This window comes from Hemitrygon akajei, chromosome 30, assembly GCF_048418815.1.
Source record: "Hemitrygon akajei chromosome 30, sHemAka1.3, whole genome shotgun sequence".
NCBI lineage: Eukaryota > Metazoa > Chordata > Chondrichthyes > Myliobatiformes > Dasyatidae > Hemitrygon > Hemitrygon akajei.
This window is the reverse complement of record NC_133153.1, coordinates 36,471,031-36,496,847: the sequence shown is the minus strand read 5'-3', so window position 1 is coordinate 36,496,847 and position 25,817 is coordinate 36,471,031. Positions and strand designations below refer to the sequence as shown.

Below are 25,817 nucleotides of genomic sequence, written 5' to 3'. Positions count from 1 at the left end.
TAAAAGCATGCAAACAGGCACAAGAGGTTCAGCTGTTGCTGAAACCAAATGCTAGAATGGAGAAGAAATGTGATCTAAGTGACTTATGAGCATGGAATGATTGTTGGTGTCAGATGGGGTGGTTTGAGTACCTCAGGACCTGCTGATCTCCTGGGATTTTCACGCACAAAAGAAATGGTTTACAGAGAATGGTGCGAAAAACAAAGAACATTCAGCGAGTGGCAGTTCTGTGGGTGAAAATGCCTTGTAAATGAGAGAGGTCAGGCGAGTATAGCCAGACTGGTTCAAGCTTACAGGAAGGGAACAGTAACTCAAATAACTATGCATTACAACTCTGGTGTGCAGAAGAGCACTGCTGAATACACATGTCGAACCTTAAAATGGATGCGCTACATCAGAAGACCACACCAGATTTCGCTCCTGTACCTAATAAAGTGGCCACTGAGAGTATGTTTAAAGCAGAGATAAGGTTTATTTCTTCGTAGCAGAAATTAATGTGAGCATTGAACAGAAAAGGAGATGTCTTGAAAAAGTTCCAATCCTGCTGAATGCAGAAAATATTCCCAAGACTGAAGGAGGCCACTCTAGTTCCCATTTATTTTGAATTAATTTTTAGAACCCTATACCAAGTGTAGCAATCAATCTTTTATGCCCACATTAATTTAATCAGTTCAGATAGAGGACACTTTCATACTCAAGATGATTAAATGACCGCAAAGTATTCATAATTTCATAGGTGCTTCATAAAAAAAATAACAGATTAGGTTTACTTGTCACACATACTTCCAAACATACAGTGCAACGTGTTGTGTCCACAACCAACACAATAGGAGGACTATGCTGGGGGCAGCCCACAAATGTCACTATGCTTCCAACACCAACGTAGCAGGCCCGCAAAGTGCCAATCCTAACTCGCGTAGAGGGAAGCCGGAGCACTAGGAGGAAACTCACTCTGTCACGGGGAGAACGTACAAACTCCTCACAGACAGCAGCGGGAATTGAACCCTGCTCGCTGGTGCTGTAAAGAGTGAAACTAAGCGCAATGTTTCTGTGGCCGCCCCAATCTGGTTCCAAGTGCATCCTCCCATTGCTGTAAGCGAGGGAAACAGTTAATGTGCGATGTGCCCAATGCTTCCGTTGTACAATCACTTCTTCAACGATCTCCAGATCTGCGTTCTCCGCAAACTAACTCTCGGTCGAAAATATTGTGAAATAAAAGACGAAGTAGCTGGCACTTGGGGTTGCAAGAAAGGATCTACAAACCAAAGACAGACCAATACGCAGCATACAAGTCAAGGTGCAGAAAAGGGTGGACAGAGTACAAAGTACACACAGCATGGTAGCACAGGAGTTAGTTTAATGCTTTACAGTGCTAGCGATAAAGTTCAATTCCCACTGCTGTCTGTAATGAGTTTGTATGTTCTCCCCACAATCATGTGGGCTTCCCGTTTGCTCGTTTCCCAGATCATGCTCTTTTCTCATTGTTGCCTTCAGCTAGAACATACATGTGCCTCAGGACTCACACCACCAGGTTCAAGAACACTTACTACCCCTCAACCATCAGGCTCCTCAACAACAACCGATGGGCTCACTATAAGGACTCTTTATCTTGTTGTTTCATCGATATTTTTTGCTATGTATTTATATTTGCATTTGCAGTTTGCTGCTCACTAATCATGTTTACAGTTTCTGTTCTATAGATTTGCTAATTATGCCCACAGGAAAAAGAATCTCAGGGTTGTATGTGGTGACATGTAGGCACTCTAATAATATATCTGACTTTCCTCCCACGTTCTAAAAATTTAAGTCGACACTTGCAGGTCGGTCCAGTGCGTGCTCACACTGTCGGCTATTGATGCAAGCAACCCATCTCATTGTGTTTCAAAGTTCATATGGCAAATACAGCTAACCTTTTTATGCCTCTTTTAAGTCAAAATATTGTTCCGCCAAGTCACAAACAGAGCAGTAAACGGGAGGCTCTTCCTGCGACTTCTTCCAGCGTTTGTCTGGGACTGAGCTCACACCCAGCAGGAAATGGATCGACAAACGTTTCACAAGGGACATCTGCCACCAGCTAAAAGTCTGATTTGTATCAAACTCAAATCCAGCTGTACAAAAACACCACCTGCTCCAACAAACCCCCAAAGTCACAGGGGGCTTCTCAGGAAACTGCCCTTTGCTGAGATGGTGCAAGTCCGGGGAAACTAATATTGTGGCAGATTAGGCCACAAAAGCTAAAGACACCCTCTTGCTGATAAACCATTGCCTGTTTCACCAGCGGGATATTTCCTCTGAAGCAGTAAAAAGCACTTCCACCTTTGATAGATGGTCTTTCTACTTTGTTCAAATTGTAACTCAGTGTTGTCACCGTTTATAGACACACAAACTTCCGTCTGACAACAGCATCAGTTCCAAATTTGACTTCTTCACCCAACTCGAAACTGTTCCAACATTACAGCCTTCCTATAGTCTACACTCTCTCAGTTTGGGTTGCTTGAAGAATAATCAAACACCAGTATATTTCCCAAATTCCTTCCTGACTTGATAGTCGTCCCTCTCCTTCAAGCCATTGCTTAGCAATCTGAATTTATTAGTCTGACTCTATGGGACATTCATTCCACATCTATGTCACTCAACACTAAACCTTTATTGGAATAAACAAATCATGTACTTGATGAATCTTTTTAAATATACAAGCTGCAATTCATGCAAATGAAATAAATCATTTAAATTGTTCTCTTTAAACTGCATTTAGCATTAACCATCTCTGGGTTTCCTCCACCCCCACTCACTTTCAATACTCCCAATCGACCATTCCCTCCACTTTGCTCTTATCATTGCTAACAGACACCCACAGTGGCCACTTAATTAGGTACACTTGCACACTGCTCATTAATGCAAATATCTAATCAGCCAATCATGTGGCAGCAACTCAGTGCATAAAAACATGCAGACACTGTCAAGAGGTTCGGTTGTTGTTCAGACCAAACGTCAGTATGGGGGGGGGGAAGAAATGTGATCTAAGTGACTTTGACCACGGAACGATTGTTGGTGCCAGATGGGGTGGTTTGAGTAGCTCAGAAACTGCTGATCTGGGATTTTCATGCACAACAGTCTCTATGGAATTTGCACAGAACGGCATGAAATACACAAAAGAAATCCAGTGAGCTGCAGTTTTGTGGGCAAAAAATGCCTTGGTAATGGAAGAGGTTAGGAGTATGGCAGGGTCCACTTTATTAGGCACAGGGAATGTGTAGGTAATAGCTACAGCACCCTCCAGTACAACTGCAAGACTTTAACCCCTTCCTTTTCATCCCCTTTCCACCAGCTCAACATAAAACACTCCCTAGTGAAGCAACACCTGTACTTCACTGAATTCAGAGAAGTGCATTTGGAACTCCACTACAATGAAGAAATTGGGTGGCACTGCACAACGTTTCTGCTTAATCCACGAAAGGTGACAAAGATTCCAGAGGCTCGTCTTGTTAATTTGCCATCCTTCAGCAACTTCTATCTTCAGCCAGATGGAAGCTCAAGAAATTTCAACACATCTTCTCACCAGCAACATTACAGCCCTCAGCACTCCACACTTAAATCGATGATTTTGGATTATCAATCTTTGTGATATCGAACCAGTCAAATCAGGTGAAAGAGCCTTTGTTCGCCTCTTCCTCCACTGACACTGTCCAATCTGTTTTCAGATTCCAGCATCCTCATTCACTGAAGCCCCTTTTTCTGAAAGAAAAAGAGCGGATGTGGAGAGGATGTCTCCCAAAAGTCGGAGAGGGAGAGGATGTCTCCCAAAAGTCGGAGAGTCTAGGATCAGGGAACACAGCCTCGCTAGAAGAACATCCTTTTTCTTTTCCCAGAGAATTCATTGCCACAGGTGGCTGTGGAGGCCAAGTCATTGGGTAAACTTAAAGCAGTGAGTGGTATGCTCTTGATTAATAAGGGTGTCAAAGGTTACATGGAGAAGTCAGGAAAATGGGGTTGAGAGGTAATAATAAGTCAGTCACGATTGAATGGCAGAGCAGATTTGAATTTCACAACATATGCTGGTTATATTAAATCTGATTCTGATTCGATAGATAGGCCTCGTGGCCTAATTCTGCTCCTAGGTCTTATGATCTTTATGCTCACCATCTGCTACTGAAAATATCTTTTGCTTTCTCATGGGCAGAACTTCCCATGACTTAAAATGCTTAATTTGGCTCCAGACAAAAATATTGAGTGACCTATTCTTGGTCCAGTCTGGGATCTTTGGTGGTTTACGTTTTGGGTCTTCTGACTGGTTTTCAGAAGAATGAATGGAAGATGCTGGAAGTTCTCAGCAAGCCAGTCAGCTAGCATCTATGCAGAGAGACGCACTCATCCTACACATCCTAATGACTGTCTTCAAAACTGGACAGTGAAAAACCCGATATGTTCAGTGGCAGTGGGGGAAATAGTGAGAATCAAAGGGGTGTCTGTGAATAGGCTGGAGATCGAAAGAGTTTACAAGCAATGAGGTCTGCTGAGAGGGCAGTGAAGTCTCATTACTAGAACTGAGAAACACAAATTGCAGATGTTGGAAGGTTGAAGGAAAGGGTGCCCAACTCACTTTGCACAGGTCACATGGTATTTGGATTCTGGTCCACAAGGTAAAGATCACCACAATTTCTTCCAAAGCAAAACAATAATGAGGCAGAAGTGCAGCACATTCATTCTTTTCATGGTAACATTTCTACAATCATTACTTGACCAAATTCCAAAAAAATTACCTAGATCAAAATTCCATCACATCTAGCACTAAGTGGCAACCAATCCTGCCTTCTTGCACAAGACACAAAATGTCCCACAGTTTTGCCACATCTCAAGTTAAAATTTTCTGCAGCAATATTTAGAATGAAATTTTATTTAATTCATTCTATGAAGTGATTTAACCGTTGCATATGAGAATACAGCCAGTTTCTTACAAAGCAGTGACAACTTTAAAGAACATGTGAGTTATAATTTGTTTAACTCAGTCTATGAAGTAATTTCCATGGAGACAGGATAAGTCTGCCACTCATTCCCTGCTCTCCTACTCAGAGACAGATAGGATGGCATCAGTAGGTTCCACCATACCTCCCGGGAGTCAAAATAATTTCTAATGAACATTCAAATCAAAGTAGGTAAGAAATATTGTCCCAGTTCACCAGGAACCCTCCTGAATGAGTCCATGGTATTTCATATATTTCAGACCCTCCCCCATCTAAAATCTTGTTCCACACATTGAATAGAGTAGGGGTTTCCAACCTTTTTAGTGCCATGGACCCCTACCATTAACCGAGGGGTCCATGGACTCCAGGTTGGGAACCCCCTAGAGAGAATGGTGTCCTCACCCCCACCTATGTTTCCAGTACCCTCAGGATAATACTAAAAACACATCATCTCCTTTTATCAAAACACACTTAACTATAATACAAGACAAACTATAGGAGCAGAATTCAGCCATTCAATCCATTAAACCTGCTCTTTCATTCCATCATGAAAAATTTATTATCCTTCTCAACCCCATTCTTCTGCCTTCTCCCTGTAATCTTTGAAGCCCTGACTAACCAAGAACATATCAACCTCCACTTTAAAAATACCCAATGACTTGGGTTGTCTGTGTCAATGAATTCCACAGATTCATCACCCTCTGGCTAAAGAAATTCCTCATCTCTGTTCTAAAGCGATGTCCTTGTATTCTGAGGTCTATTCACTTGTGTTATTTAGACCCTAGAGGCTGAACAGGTCTTTCCATGGAAAATTTACGAGTTACTTCAATTGATGAAGCACATGCATATTTCTGTCCATGACACAGCCTCCTCTTCACCAGGGAGACGAGACACAGACTGGTAACCACTTCAAGAACACCTTCATTCAGGGCAGATGGCCGAGATCACTATCATGAGCAAAAACAGAAGGACGCTGCTGGAATGGAGACAGACAGAACTGCAGATGCTAGAAGTCCGAAATAAAAAGGAACAGATCAGGCAGCATCAAGAGAGAAAGACATTTAGAGTTTAATCACTTACAGGTGATTAATATTCATCCAAATGAGCTAGTTTTACAACACATGGTGCTGTAGCAAGGTTTAATCGAATCGGACTGTGGATTTGGACTCTCATGTTTATGATGTGCTCTAGTTCTGGTAGCTCTTTTTGGTTACTACTTTTGGGCGATACTTGAAACAGGACAGCCTGCAGATAACAAACACTTAGCTGAACTGTACTGAAGCATGCCTTGTGTTTTTAGTCTGTGTTTTCACTATTTTTTGTTGCTATTTGCATGGGGAGGGGTTTTGATGCTTTCCTTTGGGCAGATTAGTTCCATAGTTCTTGTTTTGCGACTGTCTGTGTGGAAGATGAATTTCAGGGTTGGATACTTGGATAGTAAGAGTACTTTGAACTTTAGTTAGCTGAAATTCAATGTCAGATCCTGAGGGATGTATTATTCCTGATCAGACAAGATGATGCTCCTTAAGCTTCTTGTCTTTCAATGGGAAACTCTTCACCCCAGGCTCACTGCTCTCAACTTCTTCACTAATGAAGGTCAACTCAAACTTGAACCTCATTAGCCTTTCATCAGTTTTATTAGCTTTAATAATTTCACAACGCTTCTGCCCCATTCACCTCTAGAGGTTTCACGTCCCATACCCTCTCCCTTAAACCACCTCCCCCACACTGCATTGCCCTAGCCATTCACCGAACGTGAAACTTCCTTTTATTCCACCTTCCCGTCACTAAGTGGTTTTTTTTGAAGGTCTGTTGATCTCAGGTACTTATTTAACCCCCCCCCCACCCCCACCCCCCACCCCCCACATCTAATCATACCAGGGCAAAATAAGAATTTGAGCTTTAATTTAACCTGTTCCTCTTCTTAAGCCTTGAACCTTGCATTAAGTATACAAGCACAGCACTTAGAGTAACACCATTACAGCACCAACAACCTGAGTTCAATTATACCACTGCTTGTAAGGAATTTGCATATCTCCGGTTTCCTCCCACATTCCAAAGACCTACAAGTTAGTAGGTTAATTGGTCACAAGGATGTAATTGGGAGGCACAGACTCGTTAGGCCAGAAGGGCCTGTTGCCATACTGCATCTCTAAATTTAAAAAAACCTAATTGGTGCCCACAGAGAATATAGTACATCAATTAATGCGACTCCAATAAGGATGCTGGTTATTTCCTCATGGATCACAAATCTAGAAAATGCTTCACAAAAATCCTCAAAAGACCATTTAAAAGATTCAACAATCTGTAGTGGGTTTGTATTAGAATTTTGTGTTTTTAAAAAAAAACTACAGTGGAATTTGCCAAGCAATAAAACAGCCTTTTATTCACAATCACCGCCCCCCCCCCAACAACTTAATCAAGACTATGCAAATTCAGAACTGACACTATGAAGTTCATCACCACTAACAACAGATTCAATTGAAGGCTTGTAATTCGCAATTACTCCTGGGGGAAATTAAAAGAAAAACCACTTTGGTTAGTCACTGTAACAACCTCATAGGAAGAAACTTCAAAAAATCCAGTCAGAGGCAAATCATTTGCTAAGGGCAGGCAGAGTAGGGGAGTGGGTTAAGACAAAGAATTTGTTATTTACCACCTCCAAACTGTGTTTGAAATTCAGATGAATAGAAGCTATAGCAATCCAGCTGAACTACTAGAGACGAAGTCAACAAAGGCAGCTGGGAGGATATTGGTTGTTTTGAAGTGGGGACTGAAGCACAACCCCAAAACATTAACTGTTTCTCTATCCAAGTCATCTGCTAGTCTGCCGCAGGATTTTGATTTCACACTTCAGCGAGACTTTCTTTTTGACTGCACTTTTTTGCCACATTTTTTTTTTAAAAAGACTGTTTGTTTCGTAAAGGATTTATCACATTCTCAAAGCTCGGAGTCAAGTTGAACTCTTGATTTCAACGGATGAAATCAAAGCCTCTGCTTGTGATCAGAGAACCACCACCTGGCTGGGATGGGAACTAGTTTCTTGGCAACTGGCAGATGGCTGAGATGTTGGGCTACCTACCACATGAAACCATTCACTTAGATCGCAGAGTTAATCAACACAGAAAAAAAAACCCATGGACCAGCAAGCACCTGTTTTCTTCCTGTTAAGTTGCTGGCATTTAGGGCAGCCATGAAAATCCTCCAACACAGTCTCTATAGAAGGAGTCTTCATTGCCGTTTCTGTAACAGTTGTTTTTTGACCAGTCAGGGTTGTTAACCCTGAGCTGAACCCCCAAACCTGGAAGACTGGTGGACCCTTCTTAGTCTGGCCTCTACCCTTTGACCTGTTTGGCATAGGTGACTATCAAGAGCCAAAGCACAAGACCCTGACTCCAGCCAACATAGCCTCTCCAGGTCATTGAGGCCTGCAAGCCTCCAAACCCTACGACGAGGTTGTGCCCCTCTTGCAGGAATCACCTCTTCACACTGACCTTACTTCACTCTCTCCACACCCCCCACCCCCATTAACGGACCGCCCTGAACATGTTTGTATTGGGAAGGAAACAGGAGCACCCAAAGGAAAGACACAAGGAACACATGCAAATTCTGCACAGCACATCAGGCTTATTGGAGTCTTAAGGCAGTAGCTCTATAAGCTGTTCCACATCTCACAGGTAGAGAGAGCATCCATTCTAGTTCCCCCCCCCCCCCCACATCCCGTCTCTACATCAGTCACTGCACTGCAAACACTTTAAACCACATTTTACAAGACCAAGACCTTAATTTACAGCAGTTAGGCCATTCAGCCCATTGAGTCTATTCCACCATTTCATCATGGAGGATCTATTTTCCCTCTCAGCCCAAATCTCCTGCCTCCCCCCCCCCCCCACCCAGTATCCCTTCATAGAACATAGAACAGTACAATACATTACAGGCCCTTCGGCCCACAATGTTGTGCCAATCCTCAAACCCTGCCTCCCATATAACCCCCCACCTTAAATTCCTCCATATACTCATGCCTCGAAGAAAATCAAGAATCTATCAACCCCTGCCTTAAATACACCTAACGACTTGGTGCCACAGCTGTCTGTGGCAATAAATTCCACACAGATTCACCACTCTCTGGATCAGGAAAATCCTCCACATCTCTCTTCTAAATGGATGTTCCTCTGTTCTGAAGCTGCATCCTCTTGTCTTAGACTCTCACAGCATAGGAAACATCCTCTCCATGTCCACTTGTCATGATGCTCTTTACATCGCAAAGGGGAACGGAGCTAGCAATCTCTCCCCATAAAAACACAGAGCAACAGAAACACAAACAGAAATTCAAAAGCCCTCATCCCCGGAAAAGGATGGGTTCTCCACAATGGGCCACACTTATGGACAGCTTGAAAGACTGGCCCAGGACTGAGGACACTGCCTAGCTGCTGTCGGTGACCTATACCCCAGTAGGGGTGATGGACTTTACACTGTAAATACACGAGCGTACGCATGTATTTATGCACATCTTATACTGTCTCCGTATTTCAACTGCCAACTTTATTTTTATATAATTTGTTTTATATAACTATTGAATGTTGTTTGCAAGTCACAAACACCACAGCAAATTCCTAATGTGTATTTGGTCATAGAGTTGATTCTTAGTTTTTATCCAAGAGTTAAGGAAAAGTTGAGCACATACAGAAAAATGGAGGTTAATAAGCATTGATTAGTGGAGTGCAATGTTCCAAATTCTATGCTGTTCTAAGACAAGTGTGCTCCGGTGTGAAATGGCTCTGGGCATCTCTTTCACTCCAACTGGACAGAGACCCCAATGCGGGAAAAACATAAACGAGAAAGGCACAACACTACTGCAGTGGAACGGGGGCAAGGGAAACAGGCTGCTGATGCAAGCTTTAGATTGACAAGTAACGCTGGTGGCACTAGATATTGCCATAATGCCATGGAGAGCATTCTAACGGGCTGCACTGTCTGGTGTGGGGGGGTGGGGGGGGGTGCTACTGCACAGGATCAAAGTAAGCTTCAGAGAGCTGTAAAATTAGCTAGCTCCATCATGGGTATCTCGCCTCCACAGTATCCAAGACAGCTTCTTGGAGGGGTGCCTCAAAAATACGGCGTCCATCATAAAGGACCTTCATCTTCCAGAACATGCCTTCTTATTCCTATCATCAGGAAACACTAATTCACAGTTTTGCTCTCTATTACCATGTGTTGCTGCTGCTGCAAAGTTAATAAATTTCACAACTTACGCTGGTTCTCATTCTGAAATTGAAAGGTCGGTTGCATAGACAAGGACTATTTTCTCCGGAGCTTCTGAGGCTGAGGGAAAACATGATAAAAGTCTCTAAATTTACAAGGGGCATGCCTTTCTCCTCTGGGGTGGAAGCACTGAATACTGAAGGGCAAAGCTTCAAACTGAAAGGTGTTGAAAGGGGAATTGTGATGCAAGTTGTTTTTCACTTTTAAGACAGAGGTAAGTATGTGCCTGGACACATTGCCAGGGTTGGCTAGTGGATGCAGATAGAATAAAAGCTTTCAAGAGGCTTTTAGTCACATGAATATACAGAGAATGAGATATGGATCATGCACAGACAGAAGCGATTAAGTTTAGTTTGGCACAAAGGCTGTGGGTTGAAGAGCTTGTTCCTGTGTTGTACTGCTCTATATTCCCTGATGAAAATCCTTCAACATTCCATCCAAATATGACACACTTCAGACCATCTCTATTCCTCGGAATATGTAACTGAACTTCAAAACTCCTCGAGCCAAAACATCCATATAGTGCCCAGCTGAATTAGAAACTCACTTGGAAGTTTCCACACTCAGCACCAGGTCACCACCCAACCGCTCACAGACGCTAGATTAAATTATTTTGGTAGATAAGCGTTTGAAGTGTGGATATCTCACATTTATAATCTGGGTTTAGTGTGGTACAATGAGCAAAGGACTCGATTTTCCCATAAAATTTTAACAAAAGCCTTGTTAAACATCAAAACACATGACAACCACTGGATCATAGAGATGGGATTTAGGAGGAATTCCAAAGCTTGGCAGCTGAGAGCCAGAGGAATGATCGTTTACAATCAAAATGCTCAAGACATGGCATCTTACTAAGCCATCTCCTAGCCCTGGGCAAAATGCAGGAGAAACTCACAAGTCAGTGGAGGGGAATAAACAGTCAGCATTTCAGGCCAAGACACATCACCAGGAGCTATTCCTATTTCACAACAGCCTAGCTACAATCCCTCACAAATAACGGGAACATGAAACACAATAAATAATCAGCAAGCCGTGCATCAACTTACACCAATTAAATTTTATGTACAAACAGAAGCTGCCAGACATTTATTGAGATACAGCGTGGAATAGGTCCTTCCAGCCCTTTGGGCTGTGCCACTTAGCAACACCCCCCCCCCCCCCCATTTTAATCGAATCCAGATCATTTTACAATAACCAATTAACCTGCCAACCGGTACACCATCTTTGGACTGTGGGGGAAACACACCCAGACACACAGGGAGAACACACAAACTCAGCTGGAATTGTTCAAGACGCAATGAGCCACAGTGTCATCTTCAAACCTATTCTTTGAAGTTCAAAGGTTCATGTATTGTCAAAGTATATATGTACAATCCAACTCTGATATTTGTTATTCAGATTTCTTAGAGGAAAAACAATAGTTCTGAATTTTAACGAACAAACTTTTTCATTAATACACCGCAAAAGTTGAAGAAATCCAATCCGGACAATTCAAACTTTAAAAGGGGTCGGAGACATTGCGACCAGTAACCATAACAAATCATTAGCCACCATTTACACCAACACAATTTCACAGTGACCCATGGGGGCTTTGACTTGTCACCGGTGGGCAACAGGAAAGAAATGGTTTGCAGGAAATTGAATGGTGAATGGGATGCCCGAGGCACGGTAAGAGATTCAATGGGCTGAATGGTCTCCTTGACAGTTTTGTGTGCAGCAGAGAGGCGGGGAACGCTCCACGAGCACGAGTTATGGATCACTGAAGGAAGATGGCAGTGGTTGACGGAAAACTAATTGCAGCCAATGCACTTCGCTGCGATTGGGTTAGGGCTGGGAAGTTATGAGCAGACGTTGGCACTGAAAGCCCGACAACTCTGGGCAAGAGTTCCTGCGGTAACGTTTGGTCGTTACAGGATTTTGACGAGTGAACTGTGACCCATCCAGACTACTGTTACAGCGTGATAGAATGGCGCAGCGTGGGAACAGGCCCCTGGCCCACAAAGTCTGTGCTGACCACCACCCACACTTACAACTTCTACAGCCCAGATGCCAACGAACAGCTGCGTCGGACCGCAACCGTACGGGGTATCGGTGAGGCCTGAAGTACCGTGTGCAGTTCTGGTCTCCTTACTTTGAGGAAGGATACACTGGCTTTGGAGGTGGTGCAAAGGAGCTCCACCGGATTCATTCTGGAGAGGCTGATTTTGGCAGATGGATGATAGAATTACAGAGGGCTATGTGGGAGGGAACTGACCAGATGGTCTATTGCTTTACGTCCTTACACCACAGAGGTCTGGAAATATAGAGGCACTACTTTGCCACTCAAAGTCCTGTAATCAAAACAGGAATGCGTGTAACTCCTCAAATCTTGATCTCAATTTCACAAAGAAAAAGCATTCATCTCCCACGCCAATGAAATGCCCCAATTTAAAAGAATGTGGGATAACAAGAAGTCTTGATGGGACAGTTAATACAACAATCTTCCACTCTCAGAACCCCAGTCTAAGCACAGCACAAAACAAAGCAGATGTCACCTCTTCCCTCCAGGGAATGGGCTCACAAAAGTCACTGCCCACCCGAGCAATTTCCATCTTTGTGATGAAGAACTCTCTGCTGGTTGTAAAAGTGGACCTTCAGTGATCAGTGTGAACGCTGTGATAAACCATCCAGGCCATGCTCTCTTCCCACTACTTCCATTAGGCAGAAAGTAGTACAGAATCCTCCAGTCCCACACCACCAGGTTCACAAAGTTACTGCTCTTAACCATCAGGGTTGAGTAACCTCTCTCACCTGAACTCTGAACTGATTGAACAACCCAAGGACTCACTTCCAACTCACCTTCTCAGTAATCTTTAAAATTTGCACATTTTTCCTTCTGCATATTTGTCACCAGTCTTAATGTATGGTTCTCATAAATTCTATTGTATTTTATTTTCCTGTAAACGTCTGGAAGAAAACGAATCTCTAGTATACGGCAACATCTACATATTTAGACAATAAATTTTATTTTGTCTTCTTAAGTACCTCTTTCTACAATCATTTTAGAATCAGCCAAAGTCCTAAATCATCTATGTCCCACTATCATCTGCCAAGGCCTTTTGCAGTGACCTAAATTACTCTTCCTCGGAACTCAAACCCAAGATTAAGTTTTTGCGGCTAACACTTATACTTCCCTCTCTGCCGACGATGACTAACGTACTGAGCTACTCGCGGCATTAATTTTAAAAATCTGTATCCCAACTCCATCTTAAGCGGAATCATCGCACTATCCACATATGTCAAGGTCATGGGCACTCACATCACGTTGTATGGAATGTCTCTCACATATAGGCAAACCCACAAGCCAAATGAATGTAAAAGGAAACACACACACACACACACACACACACAAAAATCACTGAACAAACAGGTGTACCCAACTCTGACCACCAACGGAAATTTTGCATAGTGCTACATTTTAATACTTAATCGCCGAAACAAACAATAATGCAAGTTTTTTTGCTCAATTGGACTGGCTTCAATTGTCTTTGAACGCGCCAATGTATCAAAATACAAACCCCCAAATCGTGTATTAAATATATAATCGCTTTGCTTCGAACGCAAGTTTAAAACTTGGGAGTACAGCTCTCGCAGAAAAAAAGCGCACATATGAGTCAAGTTATTTTAGGGGACCATCGCGCAATTATGCCTCACGTATCTAACATACCAAGACTGTAAGTAACGCCAAGATTCACATGTCTACAAAATAAATGTTATCTCCTTCTCCTCGCCACTCAAAATAACAGCCACAAATCTTATACAGTACCAAGCAGGTCCATTAATTGGACACAAACCAGCAAATCTGCATCGCAGTACCGCGGGATAATAAAAAATATAAATAAATTCATACAATATGCCTGAGACAGGAAAAGCACACGCCCGCAAAATCTTGTGCCTGCTTATATAATGAGCATTTCCAATTCCAACCCTCCGACGCCGGGAAGAGAGGGAAGGGAGGACCCTGGTGACCCCCAGAGAACGCGAATGTTGCCACTGCGAAGTTGCAGAGTTCGATGGAATCCCCGGCGGGTTCCAAATTCCAATTTGGAACGTTCGGCACAAACAAATCGCTACATCGCCTCCCACACAGTAGGCAACACAACAAAATGGCAGCCGGGGGCTAACCTAGGGGGCAAACTTTAAATCAGGACTGATTTTTTAAATAATTATTTTTTTGGATATTTATTCTTCTCTCCACTCCCATCTCTCTCAGCCCCATCCTTCATTTAAACGGCTCCTAAATGTTGATGTTACCCCCCCCCCCCACTTTCACCCCATAGCAAAAGAGTGAACACGTCTGCTCTCCAGAAGAGTTGATTCTGAATTATCTGCCAATTGTTAAAGAATCTTCGCGGTGGAAAAGAGCTGATAGGCTCCATTTCCCCAATGACGTAACCTTACTGTATTTTTGTCCTTGCAATTTCTTCTTCCCCGTTACCTTTCCCTGGCTGCACCATCGCCCAAGCGTGAGCACGAAATTCGCATGTTTTAAAAAGTCTCCCTTTCACGGCCACTTCGTAAGAAAAGAAAGACCGTCAAGGCGCGTGGTATTTATATTCTTCGCTTCTGTTTCCCAAGCCCTCAGTAAAATGGCGGCCGTCCTACTAATGCTGGATCAAATCCTGCCAACGCGGTACAAAGTTCCAAAGTTGGCCCCGATTTCACAGTTATCGCTCTGCCACGGACCGATGCAGACTCTCCCTCCCTCTTTTTAAAAAAAAATCTGCACTTGCATTTATCTCCGCTTTGACCCAAACGACAGTACTTATCAAAAAAAAACACGAAAGGGATAAACTGCAAGATCAACTAATAAAATCACCTTCCCCCTTCTCGATGACTACCAACGTTACAAACACATCAATCGAGGAAATGCAAATCTATTCTGCTTCCTCCCTCCCATTGTAAACCTCTAGATATCACCCGCAATCAGCCAAGTTAGGAATCGCCAAGTATAGAAAAATAATTCTGTTATTCCACCTCACTGGTTAAATTCCTATGTAATTATAATACTTCTAATTACACTTAAATTTAAATGGCTTATTAGTCCCCTTTAAAAATTGTTCAAAATCCGATCTAAAAAGTATCGGGGGAAAAAAAACAAGTTTGGTCTCAGTCGAGGTTACTCGAGTTTATAATCTACTGAAAGGGGAAACCTGCTCGCTTCAGCTTCATAAATCTATCCCCCCAGTGTAATTAAAACATATTTACAGTATCAAAAACGATCCACACTCATGCGCGCGTAATGCAGATTCATGTCAAACAGCTACTATTTTTGTCCCACCACAAGGTCTTTAGCTTATTCTAAAGATTTCCAAAGTTAAAAAGAACCAGAAACTACAAAAACCTCCAAAATCCATTAAGAGATTAGCATCGACCACATCGCCCTCTCAAACCTGGACCGCTGTTCATTATACAGTATTTTATAATATAGAAAAATATGCGAGAATGGGCGCGTTCATGACTATGAATTTGCAAATATGGCTCCCCATTCTCCCTTATTTGATCACCGATAGAAATTATTTACTGTATCTCAAGTTTCTTTTACACGTTGTGCGAACTTCAAACCTTCCACTGTCAAAAAGGGGAGAAAAGTTTGCGAAGCTTCAGGAATATTAAGTAATCAGTTTCACATATACTCTTGCAAAACTCGGTGCATTTCATCCAATCCTGCCAGCCTCACTGGCATTCACAATCCTTGCTACTTCTATTTGATATTTAACAAAACATTAAGCAGATAAAACAGGCATACTTTAAAACAAAGATGAAATACTACGCATATTTGCAGCAAGACTACTGGAAGGGTAGATGAGAGAAATTTATAAACAGACACGACCCCCATCTCAACTATTTTTCGCTCCACAAATAAACAATTTTAAGCAATCGATAAGTTTTCTTAAAAGAGAAACAGTCTTACATCTGAGGGCGTTCTATTCCGTAGCTCTAAATGAATTCTTTTCTTCATATCCATCTTTGCCACCAAGGCTGATTTACAATATGAAGACAAACGCTGTTCAACACAGGGAGAGATCTGCTTGCAATACAAGCTGACGCCACTACACCGTCCAGCCAACCCAACTTGATAACTAACTCCAAACGGTGGGTGGGAAAACAGCTTTGATGGACCCGATAACCGGCCAATCGGATCCAATGACAGACAATCGAGCCAGGTTTAGACAAATAGTTAAAGTGGTGAAGTCGTCGCGGGCGGGATCTGAGAACTATTAAGCTGGGTTGCAGACAAGCTTTCTAAGTGCATTAAATAGCCCATTCGCAACCGAAGAAGAGGCATGGTCGCAAATGGCGTCCTTTCGTATGGCTATAAAGAGGGACAATCCGTCGTTTTTATTTCACAAAAGCCCGTCGCCCCCAATGACATTGGATTTTTAAACCGAAGCTCAAGCAATTATCTACCAATGCTAAACTCGAACAAGTGTCACCAGGTATAATACAGCATTGTTGTAACTTAGAAGTAATGCAATCAGAAATAATTTAAGTTCATTACGGTGTAAGTTCTGCATATGGCATACCTATACTTGAGAAACACGCAAGACTGAAACAACATTATACCGAGATAAATACAGAAACCCAATATTAAAATCTTACATTTTATGGGTCCCAGTTTTGCCGTTTGCATGGGGTTATTTTGGGGGTGGAGGCGAAAATGCAACCACGTGTTTTTTTCGATTGTTGAATTATCCTTAAAATATGGAAAAAATAGAACATCACACACTAATGCAAGTAATTAAAGTACACAACATTACGTCTAAACAGTAGCATATTCACAAGAAAATGGAAGGGCATTGTCATGTCACGAGGAATACAAGTTAACGTCCTATGGTTCTTCGTTAGCATGCAAAAAAATTACCTTATTATCCAATCATTGTGAAAATGAATACTTTAAAAAGTGCAAATTTCAAATGGTTATTGAAATCGCCATCTGTACAATTTTTTCAACTATTGTACATAATGCAGGAGCAAATGGAGCGCATAAAATTTTAATGTGCGTCACGCGCAATTTTTAAGTCACAGCGGGGGGGAAATTGAACACCATGTCACTTAAATGATTGACGTGCCGAATGATCAATGAGAAAGGAGCGTCTATGATTGACATGCGAGTCATCCTATCAGCTAGCGGACAATGATAGACAGCAGGAAAGAGCCAAAAGCCGGCGAGTTAAAAGGCGGGACAAATGAAGGGACGGTCGAATCCCGCGGTAACAAATGTAACAAACTATAGCTACAACAGGTCACGTGTCCACTCCAGCGCCATCTTGCTCGCAACGATAAAAAGCATAAAAAAGCGAATTTCACAATGCAAACCTTTGCGATTCTTAATTCAAGTTATGAAATAAATCAAGTGATTTTACCTCCTGCTCATGGGCGCTCTCAGCCAAGCTCCATTGCCGCGCTAGAGACACAATGGTGGAGAACGAATAACTGCGCAACAGTTTCTAAGTCTGCTGCAACGCGGCATGGCTGTCTTTGCAAACGTGCATTTGTTTTTTTACAGAACAGCAGAGACAAAAGCCCAATTCAATCATTTTCTCTAATGATTTACAATGAGAGCGTCCTCTTGCCAAATTTTCGCGACAGCTGGAGTTTGCAACGAACCCCTTTAGGAGTTATATTTTTTGCACACAATGTTTTTTTAATTCCTTGCGCGAATCTCCTCAAATTTTTTTCGGCTGCTGGGGTGTGTCACCAGGCGGCCCCACGACCGAGTTTTGCTGTTTTGCCAGCGACTGCGTGCATCGTGTGCGCAAATGATAGGGTTTAAGCTATTCTTTAAACTGTCTCAACAATGCACTGTATTCGCATTACTACAACCCCCCCTCTAGCAGCCATTGACCGCTCTTGTGTTCGATGGTGCAACCTTTATCCTTGTGTTTTGTAATTTGATGAGTATTTTATAAATGCACGAATTGCAATTGCAATTAAAATAATATAGTTTCATGCAAAGTGTGTTAATTTTAACACGAGTTGGTTTCATTCCAAAACGCAATTAAACATTCTTCAAATATGTTGTTTTTCTTGCACACTTACATTGAGTGAATCTGCTATTGAGGTTTGAGAAATTGTTTTATAATACGGCATACATAATAACTTTAAATTTTTTTTGAAATGGCAGTCCTACAATACTAATGTAAAAAGTGTTTCAATGCATACTAAAAAATTGTATATTGTAAGCCTTAAATCTGAATAAAACGAGGTTGAATCTGAATTTTAATAATATGATTTTAAAGGATTTATAGCTTTATAAAATAAATGTTTTTAATGTTCTGGGTTGAGAAACATAAAAAGTATTAAGTAATTACACATTTCATTTGGAAAACAAAAATCTACTTTAGAAACAAGCAACTCTTGACCAAACAAAATTTAATTTTGTTAAATGGATTGTAATTAGCTAATTGGCAAACCCATTCAGTGTTGACAATTAGAAATGTCGATCTTCTGGAACATATTTTATTATTTGTTAATTTATTTGTGGCAATATTACTTTATATGTCGTGTGTGAGTTATATGTACTGTGTAGTGCACTTTGGGCTGGACAAGGAAGATTGTTTTGTTTTGCCGTGAACGTTTATATACCATTGAAATGACAATAAACAAGCTTACAGTTCAGAGGCAGGATTGGTATCAACACACAGTGGCAGGTCCACTAATGTTTCTCATTTATATCAACGACCAAGACACAAAACCCAACACTATACTGACCCTAAAAACTTCTCCAAAAAGGTAGTGGATTTCTGGAGCTCTTTGCACCTGACAGCTGTGGAGGTCAGATCATTAGATATATACAGTCTAAGAATAGGGAACATAGAAACATAGAAAATAGGTGCAGGAGTAGGCCATTCGGCCCTTTGAGCCTGCACCGCCATTCAGTATGATCATGGCTGATCATCCAACTCAGAACCCTGTACCTGCTTTCTCTCCACACCCCCTGATCCCTTTAGCCACAAGGGCCATATCTAACTTACATATCGAACACTACAGCATACTGTAGTTATACGTAACAAACCTGTGCTGATTAGAACATAAACATAGAACATTACAGGCCCTTCGGCCCACACTGTTGTGCTGACCTTTTAGCCTTCTCTAAGATCAATCCAACCTAGCACTCCAGTTTCCTATCATCCATATGCCTAACTAAGGTTCTTAAATGCTCCTAATGTACCTGCCACTGCCACCACCCCTGGATTCGTGTTCCACACCAGAAAATTACCCATGACGTTCCCCCATACTTTCCACCAATCACCTTAAAATTTTGTGCCCCACCAACCAGGTTTTAGGCATTTCTGTCCTGAGAAAAAGTTTCTGTCTGTCCACTCGATCAAGATAAATAATAAATAACTGGACGCCTCTTTCAAGTGTACAAGACGATAAGAGGCCTAGATCAAGTGCATATGAAATGGAGACATAAATATTTGAGAGACTGGGGAGAATGGGTTCATCAGTGGAGTTATGGCACGTTGTACAGCCATGATCATATTGAATGGTGGGACAGGATTGATGGGCCAAGTGACCTACTTGTTTATTTATTTTGGTGTATCTTTAGGACTGCCTTTAGTAGAGAAATGGCACAAAGGGATTTTACAGGAGTGTTAGCAAACAACAACAAAAAATGACATTGAATCATTTAGTCAAGTCACTTTTATTGTCATTTCGACCATAACTGCTGGTACAGTACATAATAAAACTGAGACAACGTTTTTCAGGACCACAGTGTTACATGACGCAGTACAAAAACTAGACTGAACTACGTAAAAACAACACAGTAAAAAAACTTTTTCATTGAGCAGAAATCGAGACAGATCATCAAAGGATGACGGTTTTAAGGTGGAGTGACCGACTTTGTTCGGGATTTCAAGGAGAGTCTCCATATTGTCCAGCGGGTGAGGCAATTAAACTGCAAACACGCAAAAGGCCAGAGCATAGATACCTCCAGCCAGCATTGCAGAACTTATAACTGAAAAAGGGTTTGGGACAGAAACTGTGAAAAGCAACAGTGGAAACGCTGCTCTATCTTCCCGCAATCTTTCTCTCTCCCCACTCTTTCCCCAGTTCTCTCCCCCCACTCTATCTCTCCTCCCTCCCTTCTCCTCCTCCATTTCTCTCCCTTCCTCCTCTCCCCACCCCCTCTTTCCTTTTGTCCCACCTCCTCTCCCCTCGCTCTAACCACCTCTCTCTTGCCCCACTCCCTCGCAATTTCCCCCTCTCATTCAACCCCATCTGTCCTTTCTCCCTTCATGCTCTCCCCACCATCCCCCGTCTCCCTCTCTCTCCCACACTCTATTTTCATCTTTTCGCTCTCCCTTCTGCCATCCCGACTCCCCCTTTTCTCCTGCTCCCTTTCCCTCACTTCCCTATCCTCCCCTACCCTCTGCCCACTCCCTCCGTCTTCCCCTGCCCACTCCCTCTAACCACCTCTCTCTCAAACCTTTGTTCCTCAGCACCATTCCCTCACTCCATCCTGCACACCCCTCCACCTCTCTCATTCAACCCCACTCCCCCCTCACCTTCCCATCTCTCCTCTTTCTCTCCACTCACTCCCCCACGTGCCCCTTCCCCACCTCCCTCATCTCTCACTTTTCCCACCCCTCTCTCTGTCTCCCCTTCCTCTATCTCCTTCCACTACCTCCCCTTCCCCTTTCTCTCCCTCTTCCCATTCCTGTTTCTGCCCTCTCTCTCTCACCAGTTCCCCATTCTCTCTGTTGCTCTCCACACCTTCTAACCCCTTTTCCCCATCTCCAACACCCTCTCTCTCTTACACTTCCTGCTCCAGCCTCTCTCCTCTCTCTCCCCCCTTCCTCCCGCTCTGCCTCCTCTCCCTCTTCCCCCTACAAACTTTCTCTTCCCACCCCCCTCTCTAACCCTGAACTCCACTCAGCAACCCCCTCACTTTCCACCACTCCTTCCCCTCTCTGATCAACATATCTCTCTCTCTCTCTCTCTCTCTATATATATATATATATATATATACATACATACATACATATACACATATATACACACACTATATATATATATCTTCCTCCCTCTCTCCTTCCCTCTCTCTCTCCCTCTCTCCCCTCCACCTCTTCTCCCTGTGAACCCTCCTTTTCTCTCCGCCCCTCTCAATCTCTCCACAACCCCCATCCGCCCTCTCTAAATGTGATAAAAGTGACTTTGACCATGGAATGATTGTTGATGCTCTAGTCTACAGGATAGTTTATCTCAGAAACAGCTGATCTCCTAGGATTTTCATGCACAACAGTCTCAAGCTTTTACACAGAATGGTGCAAAAATAAAGAAAAAATCCAGTGAGTGGCAGTTCTGTGCGCGAAAACACCTTGTTAATGAGAGTATTCAGAGGAGAACGGCCAGACTGGTTCAAGCCGACAGGAAGGCAAAAGTAACTCAGACAACCACATGTTACATCAGTGATGTGCAGAAGAGCATCTCTGAATGCACAACACGTCGAACATTGAAGTGGATGGGATACAGCAGCAGGAGACCATGAACATACCTCCTGTACCTAATAAAGTGGCCACTGAATCTATCGAATAAATTGGCCACTGACTGTATGTGAATACGCATACCATTTAGAATCAAACAAGCAAGACAGGAAAGCTATAGAAAGGATAGGGTAATTTTAGATTTCTTTTTATCACCTTCTACTTGCAAATATAAATAGCAAACCAAAGACTCTGGAACATTTGTACAGATGTACCTTGGAGACCATTCTAAGTGGTTGCATCCCCTTCTGGTACGGTTGGGGCCACTGCACAGGATGAGATAAAGCTGCCGAGGGTTTCAAACTCTGCCGGCTTCATCATCAGCGCAAGTCTCCTCAGCATGGTGGACATTTTCAAAAGGCGAAGCCTCAAAAAGGCAGCATCCATCATGAAGGACTCCCCTCTTCTCATTGCTGTCGTCAGGGAGGAGATATTGGAACCTGAAGGTACATGCTGAATGATTCAGTAATAGCTTCTTCCCCTCTGCCATTCGATTTCAGAATGGTCAATGAACCCATGAATACTACCTCACCATATTTGCTCTTTTCTCACTTTACTTATTTATCTTTAATATATATTGTATGTGCTGCTGCTGCAAGAAAAACTCACAGTATATGTCAAGGATAATAAATGCTGATTGGGCCAGGAAGGATGGCTTCTCTCAGCTTCACTTGCTCCGTCATTGAAGTGTTCCTACAGCCAGTGGACTCGCTTTCGAGGACTCTTCAGCTCACATTAATATAAGTTGCCACAGGCCTGTTACCATTGTCCAGTGGCAGGACAGTCAACATGGTAGCTGTGTGGCCTCAGCTGTAGCGAGAACTAGGCCTCAAGCCTCGGGCTTGCCTGCTGCTGCAGACCAGGTGAGAGATGCGGAAGTGCAACAGTGGGGTTGAGCTTGTCTGGGGCTTGGCCTCGCCCGTCAGAGCTGCCCTCTCATGTTCCAGCGGTGAGATGACAGGCTGGATTCCATGCATCTGTACACTGCCTGGAGACAGTGCCATCAATCGTTGGAAGTTGTCGCCCAAGGTCTTGGACTATATTTGGTTGTTTTTTTGAGTGAGTATGCTTCTCTACTTGATACTTGTATTATATTACTCATTATTTTTGAAGGTTTGCACTTTGGACCCCGAGGAACGCTGTCTGTATGGTTTGAATGATAATTAAACACAATTTGGTTTGATGTTCTCAATATTTATTGTTTGTATATTTACATATTATTATTATTTCTTCTTTCTTTGTTTACATAGTTAGTTGTCTTCTGCACTCTGGTTGAAAGCCTTACCTGGGCGATCTTTCAATGATCCTCTTCTGGTTATTATTCAACAGATTTATTCAGCATGCCTACAAGAAAATGAATCTCAGGGTTGTGCATGGTGACATATATATACTTTGTTAATAACATTTACTTTGAACTTTGATTCTGATTCTGACATCAATTAGCCACACTTTTTAATTATCCACTAGTTTTTGACCAGCCTTTCTTACCTGGTGTCACCACCGAGGTTCACTCACTGCTTCCTGGTCTTCATTCTCTGCAGGCTGCTCTCTCTATTTCTTCCCATGTTCATAAAGTAATTCAAATGCTTGCTTTGCTTTCAACCTTTCCTGGTTTTGATGGACTTTGTTTCACTTCCAGAAAGGTTTCCCCATCTTGCTGAGTAGAACCATTCCATCACAAATCTTCAGTATTTATCAAGCAAGAGGAGATTCAAGCAAGGGTCATTCATTGCGTGCTGTGTCATTTCATGTAGGCAATCATGATCTTTCCGTGACCGTGATTGTTCATGGCAAATTTTTCCTACCGAAGTGGTTTGCCCATTGCCTTCTTCTGGAATTATCAATACTCTTCAGAGATTGTCTGCCTGGTGTCATTGGTCGCATAACCAGGACTTGTGATATGCACCACCTGCTCTCATGGTTTCATGTAGCCTGATCAGGGGCGAAGCAGGAGCTACACCTTGCCCAAGGGTAACCTGCAGGCTAGTGGAGGAAAGGAGCTTACACTTCCTTTGGTAGAGACGTATCTCCACCCCATCAACTGTAAATTCAAAGCTTTGCTTCTCCTATCACCTACCAGCTTATTCTGCTTCCCCTCCCACTTCTCCACCTCCTTATTCTGGCTTCTGGCCCCCTCTCTTTCCTGTCCCAATGCAGCCTGAAACATCCCCTGAATAGATGCTACCTGAGCTCTTGATTTCCTCCAGCATTCTGTGTGTGTCGCCAAAATGGGCCAGCAAGATCCTTGGAAGATGACAAAATGATTGTATTTTATCATGAAGCAGCAGAAATGGAGAAGTGGGGTGGGGGGGGGGGAATTACAGTTAACCAGATAAAGACCATGCGACGCACAGTAGGAACAGAATTAAGTCAATCGGCCCATTGAGTCTGCTCCGCCATTCCTTCATGGCCCCTCTCAACTCTATTCTCCTCCCCTCCCTCCGTAAGCTTTGACGTCCTGACTAATTATGAACCTATCAACATCCGCTTTAAGCATAACCAATGTCTCGGCCTCCACAGCCCTCCGTGGCAACGAATTCCACAGATTCACTACTCGCTGACTGAAGAAATCCCTCCTCATCTCTGATCTAAAGGGATGCTTGCATTCTGAGGCTGTGCCTGGACTTTCCCACTACAGGAAGCATCCTTTCCACGTGAGGCTGCAAGTTTACAAAGGAAAAGAAAAAAAACAAAACTTGGATTTGAAGACACAAAAAATCCTGGATTTGGAGCTAAATCAAACTTCTGGGGAACAGAGATTAAAGTGAAATTACTTTTATTTATCACACGTACACTGAAGCATATAGTAAGATGGGCTGGGGCTGGCCTGCAAGTATTTCCGGTGGTAATGTATCATGCCCACACTAACCGACCTTCACTTCTTTAAAACGTGGGAGGAAACTGGAGCATTTGGAGGAGAGACCTACGCGGTCATGGAGAGAACATAGAAACTCCTCATAGTCAGTGGTGGGAATTGAACCCCTGTCTCACAACTGGCACTGTAAAGCATTGTGCTACGCTACCCTGCCACACCTGTGGTGGAAAAAGGCCAGTCTATGCTCGAAGTCAAGACCTTTCATCTGCACTGAATGAAGAGGGGGAAAATAGGCAATGGGTAGGGGTAGAGTGGGGCAAGAGCTGGCAAGTGATAGGTGGATCCAGGCGAGGAGGGGCGATTGACACATGGAGTCAGATGGGCAAGGGAAAGTTGGAGGTAATGAAAGGCTGGGAGGTAACAGGTGGAGGCAAAAAAACAGAGAATGTGGACGATCAATGGTGAGTGACAATCTGTGTTGATGGACAAACTGAAGGTAAACACTGAACTTGTGGTTGAAAGCCAAACCACTGCAAATCTTAATTAAATATTAAATTGCAAAATGAGTTGGAGAGTTCTGCCCAAGGGAATCGTCTCTGTGCCGTTAAAGATCTGGTTGTGGGGTTGCACTTCTATCTGATATACAGCATATTTAAGCTATTTTATCAACATCCAGGTCCCCGTAAATTTAACAGAAAAAGTAAAGTTCTGTGTATTCGGAAATCTGATATAAATAGAAAATTTATGAATATTCAACATTATCAATTCTTTTACTTGCCAAGAAACACTCCAACTTCTCTACTTCCTCAGGAGACTATAAAAATTTGCATATCCCCATTAAACTCTTACCAATTTTTATCAATGCAAAATAGAAAGCATACTGTCTGCATGCATAATTGCTTGGTATAGCAGTTAATCTGCAGGAGACTACTATAAACTGCAGAGAGTTGTGGACACAGCTCAGCACGACACAGGAACCAACCTCCCCTCTATGGACTCGGTCTATACTTCTCATCGCAGTAAAGCAACCACCTCAGACATTCTCTCTTCTCCCCTCTCCCACCAGCCAGAAGATACAAAAGCATGAAAAGGCGTATCACCAGGCCCAAGGGCAGCTTCTATCCCACTGTTATCACTGAAAAGACAGGGTGTCAGTCAAGACGAGAGCCTATTCTGTTCCTTCTCCGCAATGGTCATCTCCATGGGGCCGAGGCTATGAAGGCTGCCCGGCTGCTGTGCTCCGTG

The 25,817-nt window shown here is 42.9% G+C and overlaps 1 protein-coding gene across 2 annotated transcripts in view; it reads right to left on the bottom strand.

The window, feature by feature from the left end:
• anp32a (acidic (leucine-rich) nuclear phosphoprotein 32 family, member A) overlaps positions 1-16,338 on the bottom strand; it is a 52,470-nt gene extending 36,132 nt beyond the window's left edge. Inside the window, exon 1 of one of the 2 annotated variants that reach the window (XR_012096752.1) lies at positions 16,177-16,338. Coding sequence is in view for 1 of the 2 variants with exons in the window: in XM_073032612.1 (XP_072888713.1) it covers positions 16,177-16,230 (54 nt within the window). In the remaining variant the exon portion in view is untranslated. The remainder of the gene's footprint in view (positions 1-16,176) is intronic. The other variant, XM_073032612.1, reaches the window with a different exon arrangement.
• Positions 16,339-25,817: the final 9,479 nt, after the last annotated feature.